Source organism: Crocuta crocuta, unplaced genomic scaffold (assembly GCF_008692635.1).
Source record: "Crocuta crocuta isolate KB4526 unplaced genomic scaffold, BGI_CrCroc_1.0 scaffold141, whole genome shotgun sequence".
Taxonomy (NCBI): domain Eukaryota; kingdom Metazoa; phylum Chordata; class Mammalia; order Carnivora; family Hyaenidae; genus Crocuta; species Crocuta crocuta.
In genome coordinates this window covers 6,243,372-6,267,599 of record NW_027527951.1, presented here as the reverse complement: position 1 = coordinate 6,267,599, position 24,228 = coordinate 6,243,372, and the positions used below count along the sequence as shown (strand labels likewise).

At 40.4% G+C, this 24,228-nt stretch overlaps 1 protein-coding gene across 5 annotated transcripts in view; it reads left to right on the top strand.

Moving 5' to 3' along the window:
* Window positions 1-24,228, top strand: part of SULF1 (sulfatase 1) — a 176,593-nt gene that overhangs the window by 73,362 nt on the left and 79,003 nt on the right. For 4 of the 5 annotated variants that reach the window (XM_077752455.1, XM_077752454.1, XM_077752458.1 and 1 more), the window contains 2 exons: window positions 17,951-18,023; window positions 18,317-18,548. In XM_077752455.1, the coding sequence (XP_077608581.1) occupies window positions 18,377-18,548 (172 nt within the window). In that variant the 5' untranslated portion in view covers window positions 17,951-18,023; window positions 18,317-18,376. Of the gene's footprint in view, window positions 1-17,950; window positions 18,024-18,048; window positions 18,211-18,316; window positions 18,549-24,228 lie in introns of those variants that run through there. The other variant, XM_077752456.1, reaches the window with a different exon arrangement.

Sequence of the window (24,228 nt, the reverse complement as noted above, 5' to 3'; positions counted from 1 at the left end):
ACATTTTCCTAACACTTCAAACCTGGGATGGTAGTAAAATGATGAAAATAGTAGTGTTCATTAGATATAATTGGGACTTTGACTACACGTATCAGAAATCAAAGTAGTGCCTTAGCTACAAAAGGTTTTATTTTCTCAAGTAAAAGAAATCCAAAGTCAGGCTGGCAGAGCTGTCACAGGAGTCACTAGGGACCCAGACTGCTTTTCTTTTTCTGTCCCAGCATAGAACATTCCATCAGTGAGAGTATCTCATGGTCCACGGATGACTGCTGAAGCTCCAGCCATGTTGAATGACAGACGACCCCTCACACTCTTGCATGGAACCTCCCAGAAGTCTGACACAACCCTTTCATTACATCTCATTGGAAAAGATTCAGTCATGTGGGCACATAGAGCTGCAAGGGAGGCTGTGATGTCACCTAAAGTGGGGCACGTTGCCACTCAAATATAATTGGGATCTGCTTACATATGAGAAAGCTAATGAATGATGAGGTGGACATTGAAAAGTCCTTGCCAGATAAGTTAGGGCTATTTGCATTATTCAGAACTGAAAACGTATTTTTTCCTTTCAACATATGGTAACAGAAATGATATGAGCTCAGGATTTGTTTGGAGGAAAAAAGGTTGTCACCAACAGAGACAAAAGGAGGAAAAAATTGTACCCTGTCATTGTATGAAATACTGTTGTGGCCTCTCTGTTCATCTCAATGGTCAAGCAAAGCAGTGACTCTGGGTGAGGTGAATTTCCAGGAATCACTGTCCCACCTGCTGTCCTCTCTGCCATGACTCCCACCCACAAGGCTACAGTGTTATAGCACTGTCCCTTGAGAAGGTGCTAACTTCTCCCCACACAGTCCTTTCTGATTACATGAAGTTTCAGGTCATCTACAAATGCATGTTCAGGAGTGTGACCGATCCAGTTCCCTAGTGTGTGTTTACAAAAATGCTATTAAAATGTTAAAATCAATATACCTTTGAGACTTTCCTCAAGTTATCAGTCATTAAGATAGTCAAGCCAAATTATCTTATAGATATATTTTTAACAAAAGTTGTTTTTTCCAAATTTTTAAGCCTAAGTTTCTGCTATGAATACTCTGATCGACATAAGAATATTGCCAAAATTTTTAGAAAGCAACATTAACACTTTTACTCACTTGATTCCTGTTACTAGGGACATTATTGCTTCTTTATATTTTCACTGGTCAGTGGGTTTATACAGAAAGAATAAGCAAACCTAATACCAACATTCTGTTTGCTTGAGTTGTAGAGAAAAGTAGCAATGACAAGTTTAAAACTCATGCAAAGGTGTTTTTTCTTTGCCCATTTGCACATTACCTTAATCTTTCTAGTTTTAGCGTGTATGTCCACAGATAATCAAGTTGGAGCATAGTCACAAAATATCGAGGCAAATGAAAAAGAACTGATTTATTAGGGGGAAAGCCACCAACTGCAGAATAGAGACCTGAGTGTGCAGTGAGTTTTAGCTTCAGTCTAGTGACCCTCCTGTGGGGGGTAGCATTGCATTAAAGAAGGAGTAGTAATGTTGGCTCCTCCTTCCTACTGAGTTTTGGCAAAGAGCAGATTTGATAATTTATGACAGTCTTTCCTGAACTGTGATGCGTTGTGAACCCGTGAGTCATTTTGTTCATGGAAGAACAAATATATCTTCAAATGGGATTTGAAATCAAAGAAAACACCTACACATATGAACAACCTCATCCACAGGGTATTTATTATCAACGTAAGGTTGGGCTTCAAGAAGATAGCCAAATACCTAATTGGCTAAGAAATAGTTGTCCACTGACCAGATTGGAAACATTTGACTTTCATTTATCTTGACTGGCAAATATGGCTTTGGGGGGTTTGTTTTCATCTGAAAAAGATGAACATCAGACTCCACTGCGGTGCTCAAGGTAATATCAACCCAAAGCAAAGAACATGCACATTCTAGGGAGTCCTGGGGTCTTTCAAAGTGTGCTGTGTGTCTTACCTATAGAAAGTGGGCTCTTGTCTGCACATTCTGGAACTGAATTCTACCTAGCATTGTGTGTAACTATCCATTTGAAAGCAGTGCTTTTTGTCATTCATACATTATCTCCAATAGTGCCTAACCTAAGTGTCTTAGCAGAGGCTCTACGAAAGAATGCTGAATACATTGTGTATGGCAATTAAAATAAATGGAATTGATCAAGAAATGGCAAGAAGTCGTAATGCTTAGTCAACTATGTGGAAAAGCATTCCCGTTAAATATGAAAAATGGCAAAGCAGAGGCTCCCCTGTGGAATTTCCTCTGAAGCCAGGTCTTCCCTAACGTTATGTATCCAACACCCTCAGCCAATCAGACACAGGAAGAAGCAAAGAGGAATCTAATAACTGTATGAGGCACCTACACCCAGATGTTTGTCACACCATCTGTGCCCTGAAGCCAACATACTGCCCTTGAGAGAGACTCTCATGTCTTCACTCTTTAAGTGTAGAGCTAACAAGGTCCAGCCAGCCGTCTCTCTGGGACTTCCCTAGCATATTAGAAGAAAGACAGTGGAGCTATGAGAGGTAAATACATTTATAGTAACTAGAAGTGATATTTTCAAAGGAGGTAAAAACAATACTATGAAAAGCATTTATAAGGAATTCCCGGCAGTATCAGCCCAGTGTCATTTATATATTGGTCAAACAGCTTTCCACAGCCTCATATCCCTTAGAGGAAGTCTGAATTGTAGACAAAGGCAATGTCCATGTTAACAATGATGACCCAGAGCCATAAAACGAAGCAAAATAGTGATCTCATTTCCAGTATTCTTTGAAGGCTAGAAAATACATAATTAATTTTTGAAAGTGTATGTGGTGGGTTAAATCATAATCCCCAATTATCACCACCACCACTCCCCACCCCCACCAGAGAAGTGATCAGAGTTCAGTGTTCCTGCCCACTGCATGGGGCTTGTAGAACAGCCCAGGGAACAGAACATGTCCCTGGCCACGCTGGGCCCCACCACATGGCTTGCTTTGGCCAAGGGCATGTAAGCAGGTGTGCCAGATGCCAAATCCAAGCAGATGCTTTGAGCAGCGTTCCAAATTTCTACCAGCTTTCCTGCTCCTGGTGTGGGTCATGAGGATGGTGTGTCTCACACCAGAGCTGCTGCCTCAGCCTGAGTCCTAAAAAGAAGACTCAGAGAGTCATGGCATGGAGCAGGGCTGAGCCAGCACTCTCTGCAGCCACCGTGGAAAAACACAAGGAGAAATAACCCCTTTCTGTTCTAAGCCACTGAACTTTGGGAGTTCGTTGTGCAAATTCAGTGGTTCCTTTTTGTTTGCTTTAAGTTTCTGCCTTTAAATAGTTAAAGTGAAGTATTGTGAAAATTCACAAATTTGGAGACCTCCTTCCGCCTCCTGTGATAGATAATTGAGACTGTGAACAGTCTCAGTTAAAATTGCACATGAGGGAGGAAGCACAATCCTGAGCAGCCCTGTGCAATATATGAACGAGACTGTGCTCCCTCCACCCAGCAAGCCAGGAAGCCAGCCTCAGGGAGAGCTCCCATGGCCTCCTTGGGGCTGGGACGCAGGACCCGCTGGGGGTGTGGGATCTCGGTGGGTGGAATTTCCAGGGACTGGTGATATTGAGGATGATGTCATGAGGGTGCAGATTAAGGACAGCTGGCGGCCACCTGCCCTCCTTTCAGAAAATTTCAGGGATTGGGGGGGTGGATCTCTTGGATCACGGGCACAAAAGCAGAAAGTCAAGTCCAATCTTCTTTCTGTCTCTGAAAAATGAAGCACTCCAGCACCAACTCACAGCCTGAGAATGACCAACTGCGTGACTATGCACAAATTATTTCACCTTCTGCCTCGGCACCAAGGATTAATTAATCATCGCAAGTTGTCTCACAACTACACAATGCTAAACACAAATAGAGGAGACCCTCGAATCCATGGAGTTGTGACTCGTGGTCTTGAATATTCATGTGGAGCCACACCAGTCCACTGTCTCACCCAGCAACAACTCTGTTTTACTGAGCTCTGAGGGGTTCCCTTCTGTTTGTAAGGTGAAAGGGGGCCTGTACATGGTATGTGGCAGCAATACGGATGCCCTGTTTTGTTCCCCTGGGGTAGATACTAAAGCACAGTGGCAGGTGCCTTAAGACACCAGCATCACCTGACACCCATTTTTGCCCAAAAAGCTTCTCCCTGCTAATTTTGCCAGTTGGAAATTCTTGAGGGCGTACGAGATCTTTTAAAGTGAAACATACTTCTGAAGAAAATCCAAACACAGAACGGTTAACAAAGATTCTGGTGCCCTTTGCTGTGCAACCTTGGATAGGTTCCTTAACTGCCCTGAATCTCAGTTTCCTCAGGAAAAAGAAAAAAAAAATGGGTAAGAGTTGTACCTACTTCATAGGTATGCTGTGGGTTAGAATGAAGTAATGACAATGCAAGTTTTAATACATGGTAACTGCTCCATGGTGAAAATGGTTATTTCTCGATAAAAGGTAAAGTCTGATCTGCAAGCTGGAAGTTAAAGAAATTTGGAGACTCAGGAGGGCAAAATGGAAAAAAGGGTGAAGTGCTTTGGATAGTTGGAGCGGGGCGAGGGGATGATGGGCAGTGGTATTGGAGGAGTGAAGAAGAAGCAGACAGTACCAGGACCAGGTGATGGGGAAAGGAAGAAGGAGAAAAGGCCCCCAGTTCAAGCTGTGCCACTCCCCAGTAGTGCTCAGGGCCCCAGAAGTCCACACAGTGGGGAGTGTACTCACTGAAGTCAGACAACTGGAAAACTCAGACTCCAAGCTTCCTGCCCCTTCTCGACTGGGACTGCCTACTCTCCTGAGAAGTGGCTGCTAAAAGAAAGAAGACACACAGTAGTTTGGAAGGTTGCTACCTTGACCTTCACTCTGTTTTCCCAGTTACTTCTGTCCAGTTTGCTCAGCTCCCTTCTGTCAGGCCTCATCCCATTCCTCACTCTCCCACAATATGGGAAGAATTCAGCTTGGAGTCCCCAGAGTACCTAATATGCCTTGTGCATCACAAGGGTTGCTATATTTTTTGGATCATATTGTTTAGTTCAGTCAAAGGTTCACTTTTGGTTGCATCTCTATCTGTCTGCCAGTGTCTCAAAGAAGAGGTGACAGGGGCATCTGGGTGGCTCAATCGGTTAAGTGTCTGACTTCCGATCAGGTCGTGATCTCACAGTCCGTGAGTTTGAGACCCACACCAGGCTCTCTGCTCTCAGCTCACAGCTTGCTACAGATCCTCTGCTTCCCTCTCTCTCTGCCGCTCCCCCATCTCAAAAATAAATAAAAATATTTTTAAAAAGAGGTGATAGATGGGGTAAAAGGCCCAGAGTGGGTGACTGGCAGAGATAGCTAGACAGAATTGGACCCCTTGGGGTGGGGGGAGGGGTTTGCTAAAACAAAAGCAAGTAACTCTCTCTACCTCTTTAACTGCTACTAATAACTATGCAAAGATCTAAAATAAAATGTAGTGGCCGCACGCCGATCTTTGTGCATAACAATTGTTTAGTAAATGTAACAAACTTCAACACTGTGCAGGGCCACGTCAGACTCCAGTAGATCTCATACGTCAAGGATTTATGGAAACTACCTTCTTCAGACATTGAAAGAGAACTACAGAAAGGGATATCAGAGGGTGATTTGAAAGCCCCTTCTGATTGTTTGCAGAGGGGAGTTCTATGCTCTCCACTGGAAAACTCTTCCCGTTGTCCATGCCTACTGAATAAGCCCTGAGTGTGTGGAATGTTTGCCTTCTCGGCAACTCTGCAAAAGATGATCTTACACAAGAGTACTATCAGCTATGAAATAATTGGCAATGTCAATAGTCGTGGCCTGGGAATGCTCAGCTGCCTTAGACAGTGCAAAAGCCTGAGAGGTCAGCCTTCATGAAAAGACTTGAAAGACCTTCCCCAGGCTTGGCTCCATGTACCTTTCCTTTTGCTAGTGCTAGTGAGCTGATTGTTCTACCCTGGACCAATACTATCAGCATCAGCACCACTGCGGACTTCTTAAAAATGCAATTTCTTAGGCCCCATTCCTGAGTTGGAACTATGGAATAATTAACAAGCCCTCCAGATGATTATGATGAACCCCCACTCTACCTTCTGAATTAAGTACTTGCGCTTAGGGCCTTTGTTTCATGGTAGAATAGCTGTTCTTCTCTTGCATGGATCTAATTTTAAACTATCCAGTTATTCTGAAATTGAGAATCAAGTGTGGTAAAGAAGATTTTTCTTAGAAGGAATGCTTTGTCAAAATCTGGAGAGAAATCAATTACTAAATTGTCAAGGGATGAAAAAAATCCAGTACTTGGATTGTAACTCTTAGCCTGGATCTTCATCTTTCTTGTCTGGCTTTATTCTCCAATAAAACTGATTAACAAGTTAATTATGTAAATTTTGGAAGATTTCCGAGTTGAATTTAGTCCAAACATGAAAGTAGTAGTTCATAAGGAAATGTTCCTTTGTAAGTTTGGAAAGCATTGATTAGTAGTCTAGCAGTCAAAATTCCTTTGAGCCAGAAAAGCATTAAATCTATGCTGGCTTCCTATTTGTGCAACTAGAGCTTCATAGAATCTCTTGATCCAGTACTTAACCAAATTCAAAAATAACTCCTTCCACTGCTCTCCCATATCTCTCCACCACATAAGTATGTTTCTTTTTTTTTTTTTTTAAGAGAAAATAATTCAGGAGTCTGATGAAAACCATCTTCAAAGTTTAAAACATTTGTTATGGAGAAGAATATAGAATTATTTTGTGTGGCTCAGTAGACTAGTGCACAATTAAACATTTAGAAGAGTGGAGGGCAGAATTGTTGTTCAACAAAATTCCTAAGATTTAATGCTGCTCCGAACTACACAGGCAGCCTAGTGAGTTCTGTGATACCTAGATGGGCATGTTTACATTGTTGGTTCTAGAGAAGTTTTATTCATTAGTTAAGAGTTAAGATAGGTGAACTTTAAGATCCCTTTTGTCTTAGTCTATTTGAGCTGCTCTAGCAAAAATACCAGACCCTGAGTGGTATAAATAACAAACATTTATTTCTCACAATTCTGGAAGCTAGAAGTTCAAGATTAGGGTGTAGGAGATTTGGTGTCTGCTGAAAGCCCACATCTTGGTTCATAAATGGTCATCTTCTCAGTGTCCTCACATGGAAGGGAGTAGGAGAGATCTGTGGACTCCCTTTCATGAGGGTAGTAATCCCATTCAAGGGTTCCACCCTGATGACTTAATTACCTCCCAAAGTTCCTACCTCCTAATATCACCACATTAGGGGTTAGGACTTTAACGGATGAATTTAGGGGGCTACACAAACATTCAGTCCAAACACCTTCAAACTAAGAGATTTCTATAATGTATTTTCTAGATTTTGTCTAGCACATTAATTCTCAGAAGTACAGTTGCTAATCTCCTTTTTCATATATGATTGAGTACGTGAAGCAGTGTTCCATTGAGGAATAGCACATTTTCTGTGTATCAGGGAGTTGCTTTTTGCTCATTTCATAGACCAGTTCATGATCATTTGCATATTTTTTTCTATGTGCTTTTCAAGGATATAGAGTTGTATGTAGAAAAGCCTAAAATGGACGGGCTAAAAACATATCAAATCTAATCTTTTATATTTTTATCCACAATTGAAACTAAATACAGAGACCCTTGAACAACACAGGAGTTAGAGGTGTTGTCCTCCTGCATGGTCGAAAATCTGAGTATAACTTTTGACTCCCCAAAAGCTTAAGTAATAGCCTACAGTTGACCAGAATTACCAATAACATAAATAGTCAATTAGCACATATGTTTTATGTTATATGTATTATGCACTGTATTCTTACAATAAAGTAAACTAGAGAAAAGAAAACGTTATTAAGAAAACCGTAAGAGAAAATACATGCACAGTACTCTACTGTATTTATTTTTAAAAAATCCATGTGTACGTGGACCCTTACAGTTTATACCTATGTTGTTCAAGAGTCAACTGTATAGTTAGAAAATAGAAAAAGGGGGTGCCTAGGAGGCTCAGTAGGTTGAGCGTCCGACTTCAGATCAGGTCATGATCTCACAGTTCCTGGGTTCAGTGTCTCCTTATCTTTCTGCTCCTGCCTGGTTCGTGCTCGGTCTTTCTCTGTCTCTCAGTAATAAGTAAGTGTAAAAAAAAATTTTTTTTTAAATACAGAAAGGATCAGGACAAACAAACAAATAAAATCTCCAGAGATCCTCCAGGTCTGAAGGCCTTGGTATAACATAGGTAGCCAGACTTACTCAGTAATTGACTTTTTAAAAAATGTCTTTTTAATTTATTTTTGAGAGAGAGAGACAGAGTGTGAGCAGGGGAGGGGAAGAGAGAGAGGGGGAGACAGCATCTGAAGCAGGCTCCAGGCTTTGAGCTGTCAGCACAGAGCCCTACGCGGGACTTAAACCCATGAACCATGAGATTATGACCTGAGCCGAAGTCGGATGCTTAACCAACTGAGCCACCCAGGTGCCCCTTTACTCAGTAATTGTAAGAATCCATTTCCCCAAATGACAACAGCTAATATTTTTAAGTTGTCAAATGCTGTTCTAGGACACATTTTGACACTGTTTTGCCACAGTGAGCAAAAGAATGATACACTAGAAATTTGCAACTTTATAAAGAACTTTCTAAATAATCCAAGCTTCTCACTACACAGTTACAAGTATTTGCTGCGCTTTACTAATCTGTCCATCAGTGAAAACTGTTTTAGTTTCTCCTCCACTTTTATATGGCAGTTTTATACACAAAATATAAACCCCATTCAGATAACAGGGGAGCATTCTTTATTTCTTTTCTTAATTAATAAGTAAATACCATCTACCTTTGTATGCAGAACGTTTTTAGTCAGCTTATGAATATAATTGAAAATTGCTTTCTTTTTGAAGACTCAGATATTAAAGTCAGCTCAACCCTGTTGCATTATAATCTCTAATATCACATCAGGTTTTAATAAGCCTCCTTTTTGTAGCACACATGTGCTTAAGGCTTCATAGAAACCAAATCAGTAGAGAGAAGGGATTACGTTAGATTACTTTGAAATATGCATTGTTTGAAATGGCCTCTGGTGACCAGCTTTCATGAATGGCTGATTTTACTTGTGGGGCACATCATCTGGTTTAATTATATCAGCTCCTTTGTGTGACAAGTGCTGAGAAATGAAGATTTCAAACAAAGTAGAGTAGTTACTGAGAAAATAAATTTTGGAAGTGGAACACCATTAAGTATTTGTGGTCTAGATTTATGAAATCTAAGGACTTGACCAACTGTAAACATCTGTTTATAAAGAAAGTAACATTTTATTTCTAGTGAAAATAACATAAATTTGCCCCAAACATCCATAGACAGAGATCCTAATCTGAGCCTTTTCAGGAAGATTATCTTACAAATACAACAAATAATAGTTTAGGGTGATAATATGACTCTTAGAATTTTCATTTTATGAATTCTTCAGCTTAAAATGTCATAAAGTTTACTCTTTCGTAACAACAGAGTAAAACGTTACTTTTTATTTGCTAAATTTTTTCTCAGCTTCCATCCAGACAACAAAGACAGAAGTCATATTTTAAGTTTCCAGTTAGTACAGGACTTTGATGCAAATAGCATCACTGAAATTGGTAAATGTTAGTGAATGTATGGTATTAAAAATCTCCTGCTCTATCTCTTCATGTGCTAATCATTCAGAAGACATTGATAAATATCTCTATGTCCAGATAATGATTTGAAGGTAGGTGGATGAAATTGATTAGACAATAATGCCATATATCTGATACATGTCACTAAATATAGATAATTTGCATTCATCATATGTTTCATGCATGCGTTACAGAGAAGATTAATAAATGAATTTTCCTGGAGACACCTGTTCGTTACTCGATTTGTTCTACTGTAATAGTATCTTCCATGATTGAAGGCCTGAATGTCACTTGAAATTTAAGTAGAATTATCCTTTATACTTCATAAATGCACTTCTGTGCGTGTTAATTGTTTGGAAGAAAGCGTACAACCAAAGGAAAGACAACAATCTGAAGATGGTGCAAGGATGTAGGTACATGGAAAGCACGTGTTGAAGATGATTTTGTCATGAAAAGACTTGGAATTACGTATTTAGCTAACAATACAAAGAAATCTCAAAATAGTATTTCCCAGTAACACTTGCAAAGGAGTATTTTTGAAATTCGATAGATGACCTAATCTGAATTTTAAAGTTTCCTTGAAAATGACTCTGAGCAAAGAGTTGATTTAAATATGAATGTCTCTGTGGCTGGTTTTTTGTGTTTTTTTTAAGTGTCTCCTGTAAGACATTTGGGGGGAGATAGAGTTACACTCTGCATTTGTCCTTAAGTCCTGAGCTAGGAACTAGACTTGTTTTGAAATGCGTATTCATCTTTCACACTCTGTTTCCCAGACTCCCTTTCTTGGTCATCACTCCGTGTGAGGCCAGCAGGATCCCTCGGAAGGAACTGGTAACTCTATTCTGCTGTATTGAAACCCTTAGAAAATGTTAACGAGCATTATATTGGTGGTAAGCTTGCCGGCATAGAAAGTAGGCCAGCAGAACTCTTTTGACTGTGACTTAATTGATATTGTAAAGTCAGGTGTGCTTCCTTTCCCACATAGATTTTAACTACAAGAAAATATTCAGAGAAACACTTTGGAAACATAAATATAGCTTCTATTTGGTTGTTTAAAAATATTTTCTTCAACTTAACTGCTTTGCAAGAATTGTGGACCTTTAAAATAAATTTGTGTTGTGGCAGATTATGTACATCAGGGACACAAACTAAAATGAAACATGTTTACCCCTGTGAATGTAGGAATCTGTGAAAAGGTACAGCAGCTAGGAATGGTCTACCTTTAAGCTGCAAAGACTATGTTTCTTCATTACTTGAAATATGTGTCTGCGTGTATGTGTCTAGAGAGAGAAAAAAAATACATAAGGTGCTGATGAAACTTGATGCTTGTGGCATAGACAGTCTGGCTCTGCAAGCACTTCATCTGCTCTACCACATTTTCAGCCCGAAGGCAGCGGGAAGGAGCCATGTGACTAGTTCCAGCCAACGAAATGTTAGACATGATCTGAGTCACTTCCAAGTTAGAGACCGAAAATCTCTCCTGCAGGATTCTCCAGTTTATTTCTGCCTTTCTTGGTCCAGGGCCCCTGTCAGTCTGTGTCCACGCATGACTGGGCAGAGCAAAGCTCCCTGCCACCACTCTGTGTGTGACTTGAAGTATGAGCGACAAATACACTTTCATTGTGGTCAACCATTGATATTTGGGGTTTATTTTGTTATTGCAACAAACTACATCAAGATACTTAAATATAAATAAACTATAAATACATACAACTGAAGGCAAATTTAATACAATTTCATGTATTAAACCACATACCTTAATACCTAGCTAAGTTGTCTAAGACCACATTTGTAATTCTTTTTATCTATATCACTGTCTTTCACCAGGCCCATTTGAACTGAGATTTCCAATGATCCTTTTTTTTTTTTAGAACTCCAATAATTTCTTTGTTCTCACTGCCACCATTGAAATGGTAACCATTAACATACCTTTCACACACTTCACAGAAGTGTGACACAGCATCTGTGTCAGGAATATCAGATCCCTTTTCATAATTTTTAGATCACTTTATTTTCCTTCGTTTTGCTAATTCCTATTTGAAAAAAGTTGGACAAATCTTAGCCTTGGACTTTTGGGATTCTCTAAAATGCTCTCACTAAGTTCGTTTTTATGGTTTTATAGTTTTACTTCCTATCTTTGTGAGGTTGCATCTCAAAAGTACCTCTCACTTTGTGTTATCATTGCTCCTTCTGTCTATTCTCTTCCTCCCTGAGAAGACAGAGGGTAAATGCAGGAAACTTAAATCTATTTATCTCCATTTTTATAATGCAACAGATCATTGAAAAAAATCCAATACAGATATGAATGAAATAAAAACAAAATCTTTCTCGCCATGCCCGAGGGATAACCAACACAACAATTTTGTGAATAGATGGCTTTTCAAGGTTCTTTTCAATTTCAGAGGATTCACATGTTGGTGGGAGAAAGACTGGAAAGAGAGAAAGGGAAGAAAAGCAAATACTGTTGAAGGAGGATTTCATCATTTAGCCAAGTATTTCCCCCAAAAGTGCTCCAGGTCAGAGATGCACACTTTCCAGCTGTCATTGGTTGTTGGAAGAGATTTATTATTCCAGGGGTATAAAAAAATGTTATTGCACCAGAAGGAGCCTCTTGCTTATCTTCTTTGCTTGGAGTTGTAATAAATTAGATTGGGAAATATGCTTCCTGGGGATTAACAATAGATGAAGTTTGCCAGCTATGAGGTTTTTAAAAGAAGAAATTAGCTCCTTCATGGGTTCACATAGATTATAAAGAAGATAGTGTGTCCTGAAGGCTTCTCCTAAAGAAAAGAAATAATGTATGGGAACCTTGAAAGCCAAAATTAAGGGAAAAGGGCCAGGTAAACCCATCCTTAGAAATGCATGTAGATTGGCTGTGGGTGGAGGGGGCGGGATGCAGATACCAGCTTCTTGCTGGTATAATGCTATTTTGCTTCACTCTTAGTATAAACTCAGTGTGATCTGGCTAAATTCAGCTTTGAATGATTGCATAATGCTGGCCTCATCTCTCCTGCTGTTTTGACTGGTTATGGTAGCCCTTTTTTTCTCTGTCCTAACTATGGAGTAGCATCGCTTGGTACTAGAAACAATTCCCTTGCCCCATTCCTGAGTGGTTTATTTCTGTGCTGAGTGGGCTGTTCCAACCCTTTCTCTCACATACTTTAGATGCGTGGACATTCATTTATAAAATTCTGTGTTAGCTGAGATTAAAAAACAAAACAAAGGGTGTCATCACTCATCAACAACCTCTATGTACACTAGACATTTAGAAGTTAAGATAGTTTCAGGGTTTTAAGGGACAAAATTGAATAAGTTTGTGAACAGGGCTAGATCTGCAGCAGTAGAGGTGAAAGCCCAGGCTTAACTGTGGAGCCAGGTACACGATAGGCCAACAATTCTCAAATTTTTTGGTATCAGGAATCCTTTATAATATTAAAATTTTCCAGACCTTCAATAGGTTTTGTTTCTGTAGAGTATAGCTATTGATAATTAGAAATTAAAACTGAGGAATTTTTTAAATATTTTAAAATTCTTTTGAAAATAACAATAATAAATCTATTATATGTTAAAAGATATATTTTGTGAAAACAACTATATTTTCCAAACCAAAAAAATATTGGTAACTAAGTGGCATTGATTTACATTTTTACACACATTTATCTGAATAGAAGAGAGCTGGGTTCTTATATCTACTTCTGCATTTAATCTGTTGAAATATATTGTTTTGGTTCAAATATAGTAATAAAATTCAGCCTCATATGGATAAGTAGTTGAAAAAGGAGAAATATTTTAATAGCTTTTTCAGACACTTGTAGATCTCCTTTGATACTATGCCAAAACTTGACAAGTGGTGATTTCTTAAAGATTAGCTGTCGTAAGTAATCTGAAACCCTATCAATGCACTTTCATACTCTGTTACATTAAAATCCAATGGTCATCTTCTGCTTTGAAATTTTTTTGCTGATGTATGATTTTGTAGCATTATATTTGGTCATTTGGGAAATATTGGTTCACTGAATTATGCAAATATGCTAAATGTTGACACATTTCATTTTTCAGTATCAAAAAATAACATTTGTTAATATCAACATCAATGTCATCAAAAGGTTTTACATATTGGGAAGCTGCCAAGTTCATGGTGGCACATACAAGTTTTCCAAAATTCTGATTTTAGCTTGGAAGCTACTTTTCTATCATTGGCAACAAATAGAACAAATACTTTCAGCTGTTTTCCTTGAAATGACAATCTCATTTCATTCAGTCCTTAAGTAATGCCTGCCAAATATCCAAGTCCAAATAATTCTTTCAAGTAAAAATAGTGTTCTGTGAGCAAAAGGCACTGTCTAGTTTGCAGCTCAGCTGCACAAGCGCTGTTCCTTCACTACGGTCAGCCTCCCTACACAACAAAGAGCTTTACGTGTAGCTCCTGTCTTATCAAAGTTAACAAGAAAAGGTGTGTATTTGAGGGACAGGATTTAATACAGTTCATCATTTTACTGTTTCATCTTGAATGAAACTGGCGTTTTTGTTTTTTTTTTAACTGTATGTGACATTCCCTTTATTCGGACAGAAGCAGTTTTACCCATCAGTGCTCTTACACCCATCAGTGCAAATGTCAACAAAGTGGAAAAAGCAAAGATGTCAGTATTCTTATCAAAATAGTGCTGACCTTGGCGCCACCTAGGCACCTGGGTGGCTCAGGTGGTTGAGTGTCCAACTCTTGATTTTGGCTAAGGTCATGATCCCAGGGCCATTGGATCAAGCCCTGTGTCGGGCTCTATGCTAAGCATGGAGCCTGCTTGGGATTCTCTCCCTCTCTCCCTCACACACATTCATGCACATGCTCTTTAAAAAAACATAGTGCTGACCTCATGGACTGTCCCCAAAAAGCATCTCAGGGACACCCAAAAGCCCTGGGTTACACCTTAGGAACCACTGCAACAGACAAAGCAGGACCCTTTCAGTGTGTTGCCATCCCTCAGCACCAACTGCCCAGATAGGGAAGCTTGGTGAGGCCAGAGATCTACCTGCAGTAAGGGTTTTCATTTAGTGTGGGGTGTTGCTCAATGAGAAAGTGTGGGCTAGACTTTCTACCCAGTTGGTTTGAAGTCTCCCTGATCTGTTTTCCCCCCTTTATATGTGACTTGAAACTTTTTTTTTAACATTTATTTTTGAGAGACAGAGAGAGAGAGACAGAGCATGAGCAGGGGAGGGGCAGAGAGAGGGAGATACAGAATCAGAACCAGGCTCCAGGCTCTGAGCTGGCTGTCAGCACAGAGCCCAATGCAAGACTCACACTCAGGAACCATGAGATCACGACCTAAGCCAAAGTCAGACACTTAACTGACTGAGCCACCCAGGCACCCCTGTGACTTGAAACTTTTAATGTCATATTTATAGTTTGGCTTTAGTGCCCTGAACAAAGTCCTGACAACTTTCCACATCCACTGGCCATAGCTACAATTGGCGTTTTCATTTTAGGGGTTGAAGAAAAGACAACTTGTATTCTAGTCCTGATTCATGAATACAACACGATTCCTCGAGCTCACTTTCCATGAGTGAGAAAAACCCCTTTTACCATTTCTCCCATTTTCTGCTATTTCTCAGGACAAATTGTTAGTCTCTAAGGACACTTGTTGTCTGCCACAAAGTATCCAATTCAAACATTGCATCCTTGTCTCCTTTGTCCAGTTCTGCATTTGTCTGTCAGGTTTTTTTTCTTCTTCTTTACTTCTTTTCCTTATGGAGCTGGAAACCAGGCAGTGAGAAGATGACAGGTTTTAAAAGGTTATTTTTGAATAAGGAATTGTCTGTGTGCAGGTTTTTCAGAGTGGTGTGTTTTGTGTTTTTGTGAAGGGAGATGGTGTAAAGATGATATGTGACTGCTGGGCAGACCCGTCTGAAAGTGCAGTGTTCTGTTGCACTGTTTCTCTGCGTTTACATATGCACCTCCTGAATCGGTAATAAACAGCGGGAAAAAAAATTGGCTCCTTCTGGACTTTTAAGTCTCTAAGGAAGGTCACTTTATAGGAAAAAATTGCATCTGTATGGCTGTCCCTTTGCTTTATTAGGAAATGCTTTTCAGTGTAGTTCAATGTAGTTTATTCAAGGTACCATTAAGGCTAATTTTCTTTTTCCTAGAGGAAGAGGCAAAGTAAATAAGATAAAGAAAAGAATACGCAGTAATGTTGATTGGGTTCCAGGGAATGTTATCAGCATCTTAATTGTGCAGAATTTTCAGCTTCATGTGTGGCTGATTTCTTTAAACTCCAAGTGCCACTGTTTGCCCGACACTGTGAGTCTGACTGTACTTTCCGGGTCACTACTGTCAGCAGAGGCTGGTTTACACTAGAGCGGATGCAAGAACCCCCTGTTCACTCTCTCTTCACGCTCCCTTGCAGGCTTGGAGAGGTGAGCAAACTCTTAAGGGATCAACCCTTGAAGAAATTTCTGTATGTTACTGTTTAGCCTATGCCACTCTGCTGGAAACAGCCATTGTTTGACTTCTCTCTTTCCTTCGCCTGTCTTTCATACTTATATTGCTTTTCCCATGATTTGAAACAAATGCACAGAAACCAAGCAGTCAGTGCAGAAAAATTGCAGGCTTTCAGTGTTCAGCATACACAGCAATCACTGAAATAAGCCTGAGTTATTACAAAAAAAAAAAAAAAAAAAACCCCAAAAACAAAAACAAAAAACCACCACCAAACCTTACATATTGATTCTCTCAGATCGAGAGGCTCTATCAGAGGTGGTTGGTTTGATGCTCTGCAGATAATACAGTCAGGACTGCCTTGCTACAGCACTAGATTTTTGTTTAAAATCTATTTCTTATAGAGTGTCTCTATTCCTCTCTTCCTCTCCTCTCTCTCTCTCTCAGAGTAATTACAGGCTGCAGATTGAAAAGCATTAGAACTGTTTACAAAACAGCTCATAAAGTTTAAAATAATAGGGGTGTGTGTGTTTTTGTAAAACAAAGTAATGTGTGTGGCTGCGGGTAAACAGTCCACAGTCTTTCGTCTTTCTTCTCCCACTGCCCCATGTCACCCTCCAGAATTTAAGGCATGGACATGAGTGATGGGGTCCCTTTCCTTCTGCTATGCCACTCTCACACTTAATTTGTTATGCTTATTTATCCGATGCCAGTTTATTGTTGCAATTCAAAATACAGATCCTCAGGTGTGTGGGGGCCGAGGGGCTGATGAAGCAGGCTGCTCTCTAATTAATGGTAGGGCAGCCTAAATTCCCATACAGACATCCCCTCATGACATCCAAAAGAGAGTTGTGGGTTTTTTTAGTTTTGTGTGTGTGTGTATATTTTAATGAGCCCTTTGCTACCAGAAGTCCAAGAGAAATGCTTTGAGCAGGTTAGTGCTCTAAAGTGAAAGGGGCATTCTTCCAACCCTTTCAAAGGCTCCTCTTGGACTGATTTGCAAAGCTTGTGCAGCAGCCCCTTCAGATTTTATTTATTTATTTATTTATTTTAATGTGGAAGGCTAGCCTCTAACCTCCCGCTCCAGAGCCAATCAATCATTTATCTTTGCACTTTAGATCTGCTGCGGCAAAGCCTCTATGCTGGCGGCGCGGCACCGGGTCTTGATAATAGTGAGGTTGGTGCTGACAGTCAAGGAGGGCTCTGTCCCCTTAGGCGCTGCGTGCTGAGGATATGGGCTGGATGGAGGGACGAGCCTTGCCCGGAGGAAGGACCCCTTCCCCTGGTGATTGATGGAGGACAGTTAGGAGCTTTTCGGGGGCTGGGATAGGTTGCCCTCCCAGTCACTTACTATGAAGTCTTTGTCAGCAGAAAGAACTCTCCTGGGTAGTGAGTGACATAATGCAGATGACAAATGACAGCTTTGCAGTTTATTCTACTTGATAAGTACTCAGTATCCATGCAGGTGATCGAGGCTCCCCCTACACACCCCTTCGTGCCAACCGCTCCCCAGAAGCAAACACTCTCCAGACGCACTGTGGTTTCACAGTCACTGCTGGCTTTTCCTGGTCCATCACGAGTTTTCTGGGGATGTTTAAAGTGCTATCAGACTGTGAGCAGGGATGATACCCATGTCATCATTTTGTGGAGCTGATTCTGAAATGAAGATATTTTTTGAGTCATTTGTTAGCAGTTCTGAATATTGTTTTCTTCTGTTTCTCCCTTTTGGAGTACAGATTATTTATATTAATATTTATGCTTATAAACATATATAATATGATATTTAAAGAAACTACTTCAGACCAAAATCTGTATCAAAATCCTTGACTGATGTTTCCTTTGTATTTTTTCTCGCCCTCCAGGACCCCATCTGCAGATGGTCTGAATACCTCTGAGTATAGAAATTGATTATTCAACCAGGATACCTAATTCAAGGTATTAGCTCTTGTCAGAAGGCTTTTCCATTTGAGCTCTGTGTGGGAAATTATATTTTGGCAGTGAATTTTGAAATAGGAAAAAGTTGGAATGAGAATAAAGGACAAAAGTGAATTTGCAAAATAATCAAGTGCTTAGAAAACTACCCGAAGCCTGTGAGGGTTTGCCGCTTCTGACTCATGTGCCGGTACGTGGGCCAGTTCCCACTTAGTCGTAGCCCTTTTTCTGCAACTGTGTTTGGGGTTTGGATTTCATTTTCATCTCTCCCTCTCCCTTTTTCTCTGACTGCCCAGACCTGCAGAAACCAGGAGGCTGAGACATTTTGTCAGTTTTGCGACATTGGACCAAACACAATGAAGTATCCTTGCTGTGCCCTGGTTTTGGCGGTCCTGGGCACAGAACTGCTGGGGACCCTCTGTTCGACTGTCAGATCCCAGAGGTTCCGAGGACGGATACAGCAGGAGCGAAAAAACATCCGACCCAACATTATTCTTGTGCTCACCGATGATCAAGATGTGGAGCTGGGTGAGACACCAGATTTTTCAGTCGTTAGTCTCTTTTGCTCAGCTGATTTGCTGACCTTTCGCATGCTCAGTAAACACGCAGTGAACATTTTGGGGTTTGGCGCTTCACTAGAGTGTCTTCACCAACAATCTAAGTCTATAGAATGAACCTGTGTTGATTATAAGGCGTTTGGGTTTTGTTTCAACATCACTTTTCTGGTCTTAAGGTTTTGATACAGTCTGGGGCAGCTCCTCGAATAATAGGATGGAGGAAAAAGAGCAAGCACAGCTACTATAGAAGTCCAGGATTTGATTGGGCACCTTTGGAAGCTCTTGATCAAGTAATTTGTTAAATATTGGAGCAGAATTGTTTCCAAGAGTATGAGGTTATGGCTGTAATTCTTCTTTTTATTTTTTTTATGTTTATTTATTTTCGAGAGACAGACAGAGCATGAGTCACGGAGGGGTGGAGAGAGAGGGAGACACAGAATCAGAAGCAGGCTCCAGGCTCTCAGCTGTCAGCACAGAGCCTGACATGGGGCTCGAACCCATGAACCACGAGATCATGACCTGAGCCAAAGCTGGACACCCAACCAACTGAGCCACCCAGGCACCCCGGTTATGGCTATAATTCCATGCAGTGTATATGAACATAGATATTATTACTCTCTTTCAACAGTTATTATTATTAAAGTGAATGATTGATCACAGCTTGTGATAATTGTTAGATAGTTGAAAGTAACAGTGTTGTATGTATCTTCTGGTGGTTCTTCATTACTGCCTCCTTAGAGATGATGCTTTTCTGAAAAATTAGCTGTCCTGGGTTAATTCTAGAACCCTTGGAAAGCTGGCCAAGTTCTGGTGGTTCCAGCTTAACTTCTGCACCATCTGATTCAGTTTCTTATCCTCTCACTTTCTTTAATGGCCCAACCCAATGGTCTTGTCTGTAACTAGGGCCAAGGTCATGTGTCCAAGGTCTGACCTCCCAGGGTACCCTAGGACAGATAAAAACCTTTTCCTCACAAGTTTTCACCAGCACTCATTTTCATTCCTGAAGCCAAATTCCTCACTCTCAGGAATCGCTCAGCTGGGCTTACCATTCACACCCAACCTGACCGGCACTGAAATCTGGGCTTCTTTACAGAGCTCTGCTGGCTAGGGTTCTTGAGGATAAAACCCTCCATGCTGGAACTTGGTCTCCATGGAACAGGACTTTTATTTCCAGTTTGAACTGAGTCATGGAATCCCAATAGAGTTAATCCCTTGGCCTTAGCTGGAAGCACACATACTAAAAGCCAGCAGCGGGTAATGCTTGTTGATTTGCAGTGTCTGCTCTCTCTCACGTCACTTTTTAAATAAGAGTATTGATTTTCAGGCAACACGCCCAAATGAAGTCTTGAAGGTAAGACTTTAGTATGTATGTGGCTGGTGGTTTAAGTTTACATTCATCTATAGAGCAAGTAAATTGAGGCAAATGTGTTTGAATTCACCTTCTTTATCATCTTTTGTAATTATCCCTTTCATTACAGCCAAGATCTCCAGATCATTCTCTTGTCTTAGAGTTCTTCCCTAAGTGATCACCTGACCCACCTATCCCCCATAGTCTCGATGCCTCTTGCCTATTCTTCACTCCATGGCTAGAGTTACCATACAAGTATCCAATAAGGTATCTTCTGCTTAAAATCCTCCATGGTTTCCTTTTGGCAAGAGAGTTAAGGGCCATCTGGTGCTGGGCCATCTGGCCACTACGTATTTCTATAAGGCTATTCCCCTTTCCCCTACTTTTGCTCTGTGCTTCAGGGAAATAACTCACACTTCCCTGAAGGTGTCTGATGGTTTCGTCTCCCTCACCTATATTTCATGCCTTTGCACCTCTCTTCTCCTCTGTCTTTTCTCCCTCTCTCTACCGAAAGAAGCTCTACCTACTCTTCATGACCCAGTTTCAGATGCCTTGCCCTCAGGATCTTTCTTCACCAAAACCATTCTCCCCTCCAGCGGGGTAGATGGAACTTTCCTTTGTATCACCTTGGACATGCCTCCAGCATGGCCCCTAATCCATCATGTGCTTCCATACCTGTTTCTTCTACTGGCCTGAGAGCAATAAAAAAGGAAGGTAGTGTTTTGTTTACATTGTATTTCAGATACTGGGACCATGCTGGGAATATAGCAGGTGCTAAATAAATTCAAAATGGACCTACAGGGCCTGAAAAAACTAACACAATTTCCAANTAGGCAGGGCTTGAACTCACAACCCTGAGATCAAGACCTGAGCTGAAATCAAGAGTCGGTCGCTTAACTGACCCAGGTTCCCTAGTCCTTGTCTTTTTTTTTTTTTTTTTTTAAATGTTTTATTTATTTCTAGGAGAGAGAGACAGCGTGAGCAGGGGAGGGTCAGAGAGAGAGGGAGTCACAGACTGAAACAGGCTCCAGGCTCCGAGCTGGCAGTCAGCACAGAGCCCGACGCGGGGCTCGAACCCACAAACCGCGAGATCATGACCTAAGCGAAAGTCGGAAAGTCGGACGCTTAACCGACTAAGCCACCCAGGCACCCCGGTCCTTGTCTTTAAAATAAATTAAGGAATTATTTGACATACTTATTTTTAACAGACTTCAAAAGTTCATCCTTTAGTTTCACTCTATAGTCAGTTAATTCATTGAGCAAATATTTATTGAGAAATTACTAAGTACTGGCTTCTGTTGGAAACATGAGATATAATGAATACAACTCCAAGACTAGGTTCAATCAACCCCGTTGTTTCTTACTTATTTTTCTCTACCTCCTTCCTTGATTTTCCAGCCAGGTGTAATGCCAAGCATTCATTTGTTCAATTTTCACAATAATTCTATGAAGTAGTTACTCTGTCTTTAATTAATGCATAAGTAACATGAAGCTGAGAGAAGTCATGTGGGCTGCGATGAACTAGTAACCAGGACCTGTGTTAGGTCTAGGTCTCCACAGCTCTGCACCTAACCATGGTGCCTCCCAGCAGTCCTTCAACAAATGTTTTGAGCCCTCTCTAAAAGCAACCTGTAAATGCATAGTACTATTCCAGGTTCTGAAAGAAAGGTAACAGAAGCATAAGATGGGTCTATTGCCTCATTGGTGGAACATGATGATGAAACACAGTGAACTGTGGGGTAAAGACTTTTAAAAAGACCTCCTTTTGGGGCGCCTGGGTGGCTCAGTTGGTCGAGCATCTGACTTCAGCTCAGGTCATGATCTCGTGGTTTGTGAGTTCAGGCCCCCCACTGCGCTCTGTGCTGACAGCTCAGAGTCTTGAGCCTTCTTTGGATTCTTTGTCTTCCTCTCTCTCTGCCCTTCCGCTGCTCACACTCTGTCTCTCTTACTCTCTCAAAAATTAATAAACATTAAAAAAAGAAGGGTGCCATGATGGGTCAGTCAGTTGAATGTCTGACTTGTGCTCAGGTCATGATCTCACAGTCCATGAGTTCCCAACCTGTTTTGGGCTCTCTGCTGTCAGTGCAGAGCCCACTTTAGATCTTCTCTCTCCCTCTCTTCCTGCCAGACCCCTTCTCATGCTCTCTCTCTCTCTCAAAAATAAATAAAACATTTTTAAAAAAGAAAAAGAAAGAAAAAAATGAGGGCTGGGAGGCAGGCAAGAAGGAAGGAAGGAAAGGAGGGAGGGAGGGAGGGAGAGAGGGTAGGAGGGAGGAAGGAAGGAAGAAAGGGAGGGAGGGAGGGAGGGTGGAAGGAAAAAAGGAAGGAAGGAAGGAAGGAAGGAAGGAAGGAAGGAAGGAAGGACAGACCTCCTCCTTGGTGGTAGACACTACCTGATGGAGACTTTTGAGCAGGATTTTGTAATGTTCTCATAGTCCTCTGGAGCCTAACTGCCTTAGACTTTAGTTGTTGTTTTTTTATCTGTTTATTTTTACCATATTAATCATTTTTAAGTGTGCAGGTCAGTAGTGTGAAGTACATTCACAGTGTTAGGCAACCATTCTCCAGAACTCTTCAACTTACAAAATTCAAACTCTGTACTCATTAAACAATGATTCCCCCTACCCCCAGCCCCTGGCCACCACCATTCCACTGTCTCTACAAATTGGGCTATTCTAGGAACTTTATATAAGTAGAATTATACCACTTATGACAAAGGCAAAATATTTGTCTTTTTGTGACTGATTTGTTTCACCTAGTCTAATACCCTTCCTTGATGCACATCTGTGTATCAGAATTTCCTTCCTTTTATTTAAAGGCTAAATAATATTCCATTGTATGTATACACCACATTTTGTGTACCTATTCATCTGTTGATAGAAATTTGGGTTGCTTCCACTTTTGACTATTGTAAATAATGCTTCTATGAACATAGGTGTACACATACCTCTTTAAGACCCTGCTTTGAGTACTTTAGGATAAATAGCCAGAAATGGAGTTGCTAGTTCAGTTGTTAATTCTATTTTGAATTTTTTTAAAAACTGCCATAATGTTTTCTATAATAATTGCACCATTTTACATTCCTGCCAACAGTGTACAAGGGCTCCCACTTCTCCACATTCTTGACAACATTTGTTATTTTCTGGTGTTGTTTTGTTTTGTTTTGTAATGTTCATCCTAATGGATGTATGGGTGGTATCTCATTGTGGTTTTGATACAGTTGGATTTGGTTTTGTTTTTTTACTCACATGTAACTATGCTTGCCAAATTAAATAGAATAGAATAGCAAAACTATTTGCACCTGTAATACTTCAGGCAGTTTTGGCTACTGTGCCTCCAGAAACAGACTTAGAAGAGGCTTAGAAGAACAATTACACATATTGTAATAGAATACTTTTCTTTAGGGGAGAGAATAAAGCTATTCTACTTCTTTGTCTGGAAAGACAAAGTCTGAGGAGAGTTGTAATCAGAGTTTATGAAATCAAGCACAGAAGGAAAGCTCTTATTCAGTAGGGATGGGGGCCACTCCCTCAACTTCATCTGAAGACAAATAAAATAAACTAGTACTTTGTGAAGGGAGTAAGGCACATAAGGAATTTATTAATAAAAGTGCTAGAACCTTGCATGTTATCTTTTCCCAAAGAACATTCATTCTCATTATTGTGCTTGTTTTCATCCCACCCAAATTGGGTGGATAGGACAAAGATCATTATCCCAGGAGAATAGTTAATCTGGGAAAAGATGAAATGACTGAACCAATAGTCCCCTTGTTCTTGGATTTAGTTTTTACCCAACTTAAGAAGTAGCTTAGGTTGTATCTATACCTATACACCGTTTAGATTTTTGGACTGTGTTAACGGGTGAAAGATTTAGACCTTTTTTTAAACTAGAAAAACACACATGGACACAATCAACGTGAAGTTTGATGGAGAAGGAGGTAATATCAATAATACCAATAATATCCACATTTTGCTCTAAAATTTGAAAAATACATCTGAAGCAACTATCATCAAATATTAAACCTTTCTAAAAGCTTAAATTGAAAAGCTTAACATCTAAAAATACTAAAGCTAAGAGACACGTTATTCTAGTATTTTCCTGTGCTTAAGGTATTTTATAAATCAAAAAGGACAAAGTCAAAAATGCCTGTGGAACTCCCCTAAATTTCTGAGACTAGAATCAAAGAAATTAAGCTCTACATCTTTCCAAAAGGGTCCCTTGGTGCCACTCTGAGGAACAAAATGTTGAGGTGATCTGACTCAATATGACATTTGTTAATTTCTTAGGAAATCAGGCTGAGGCT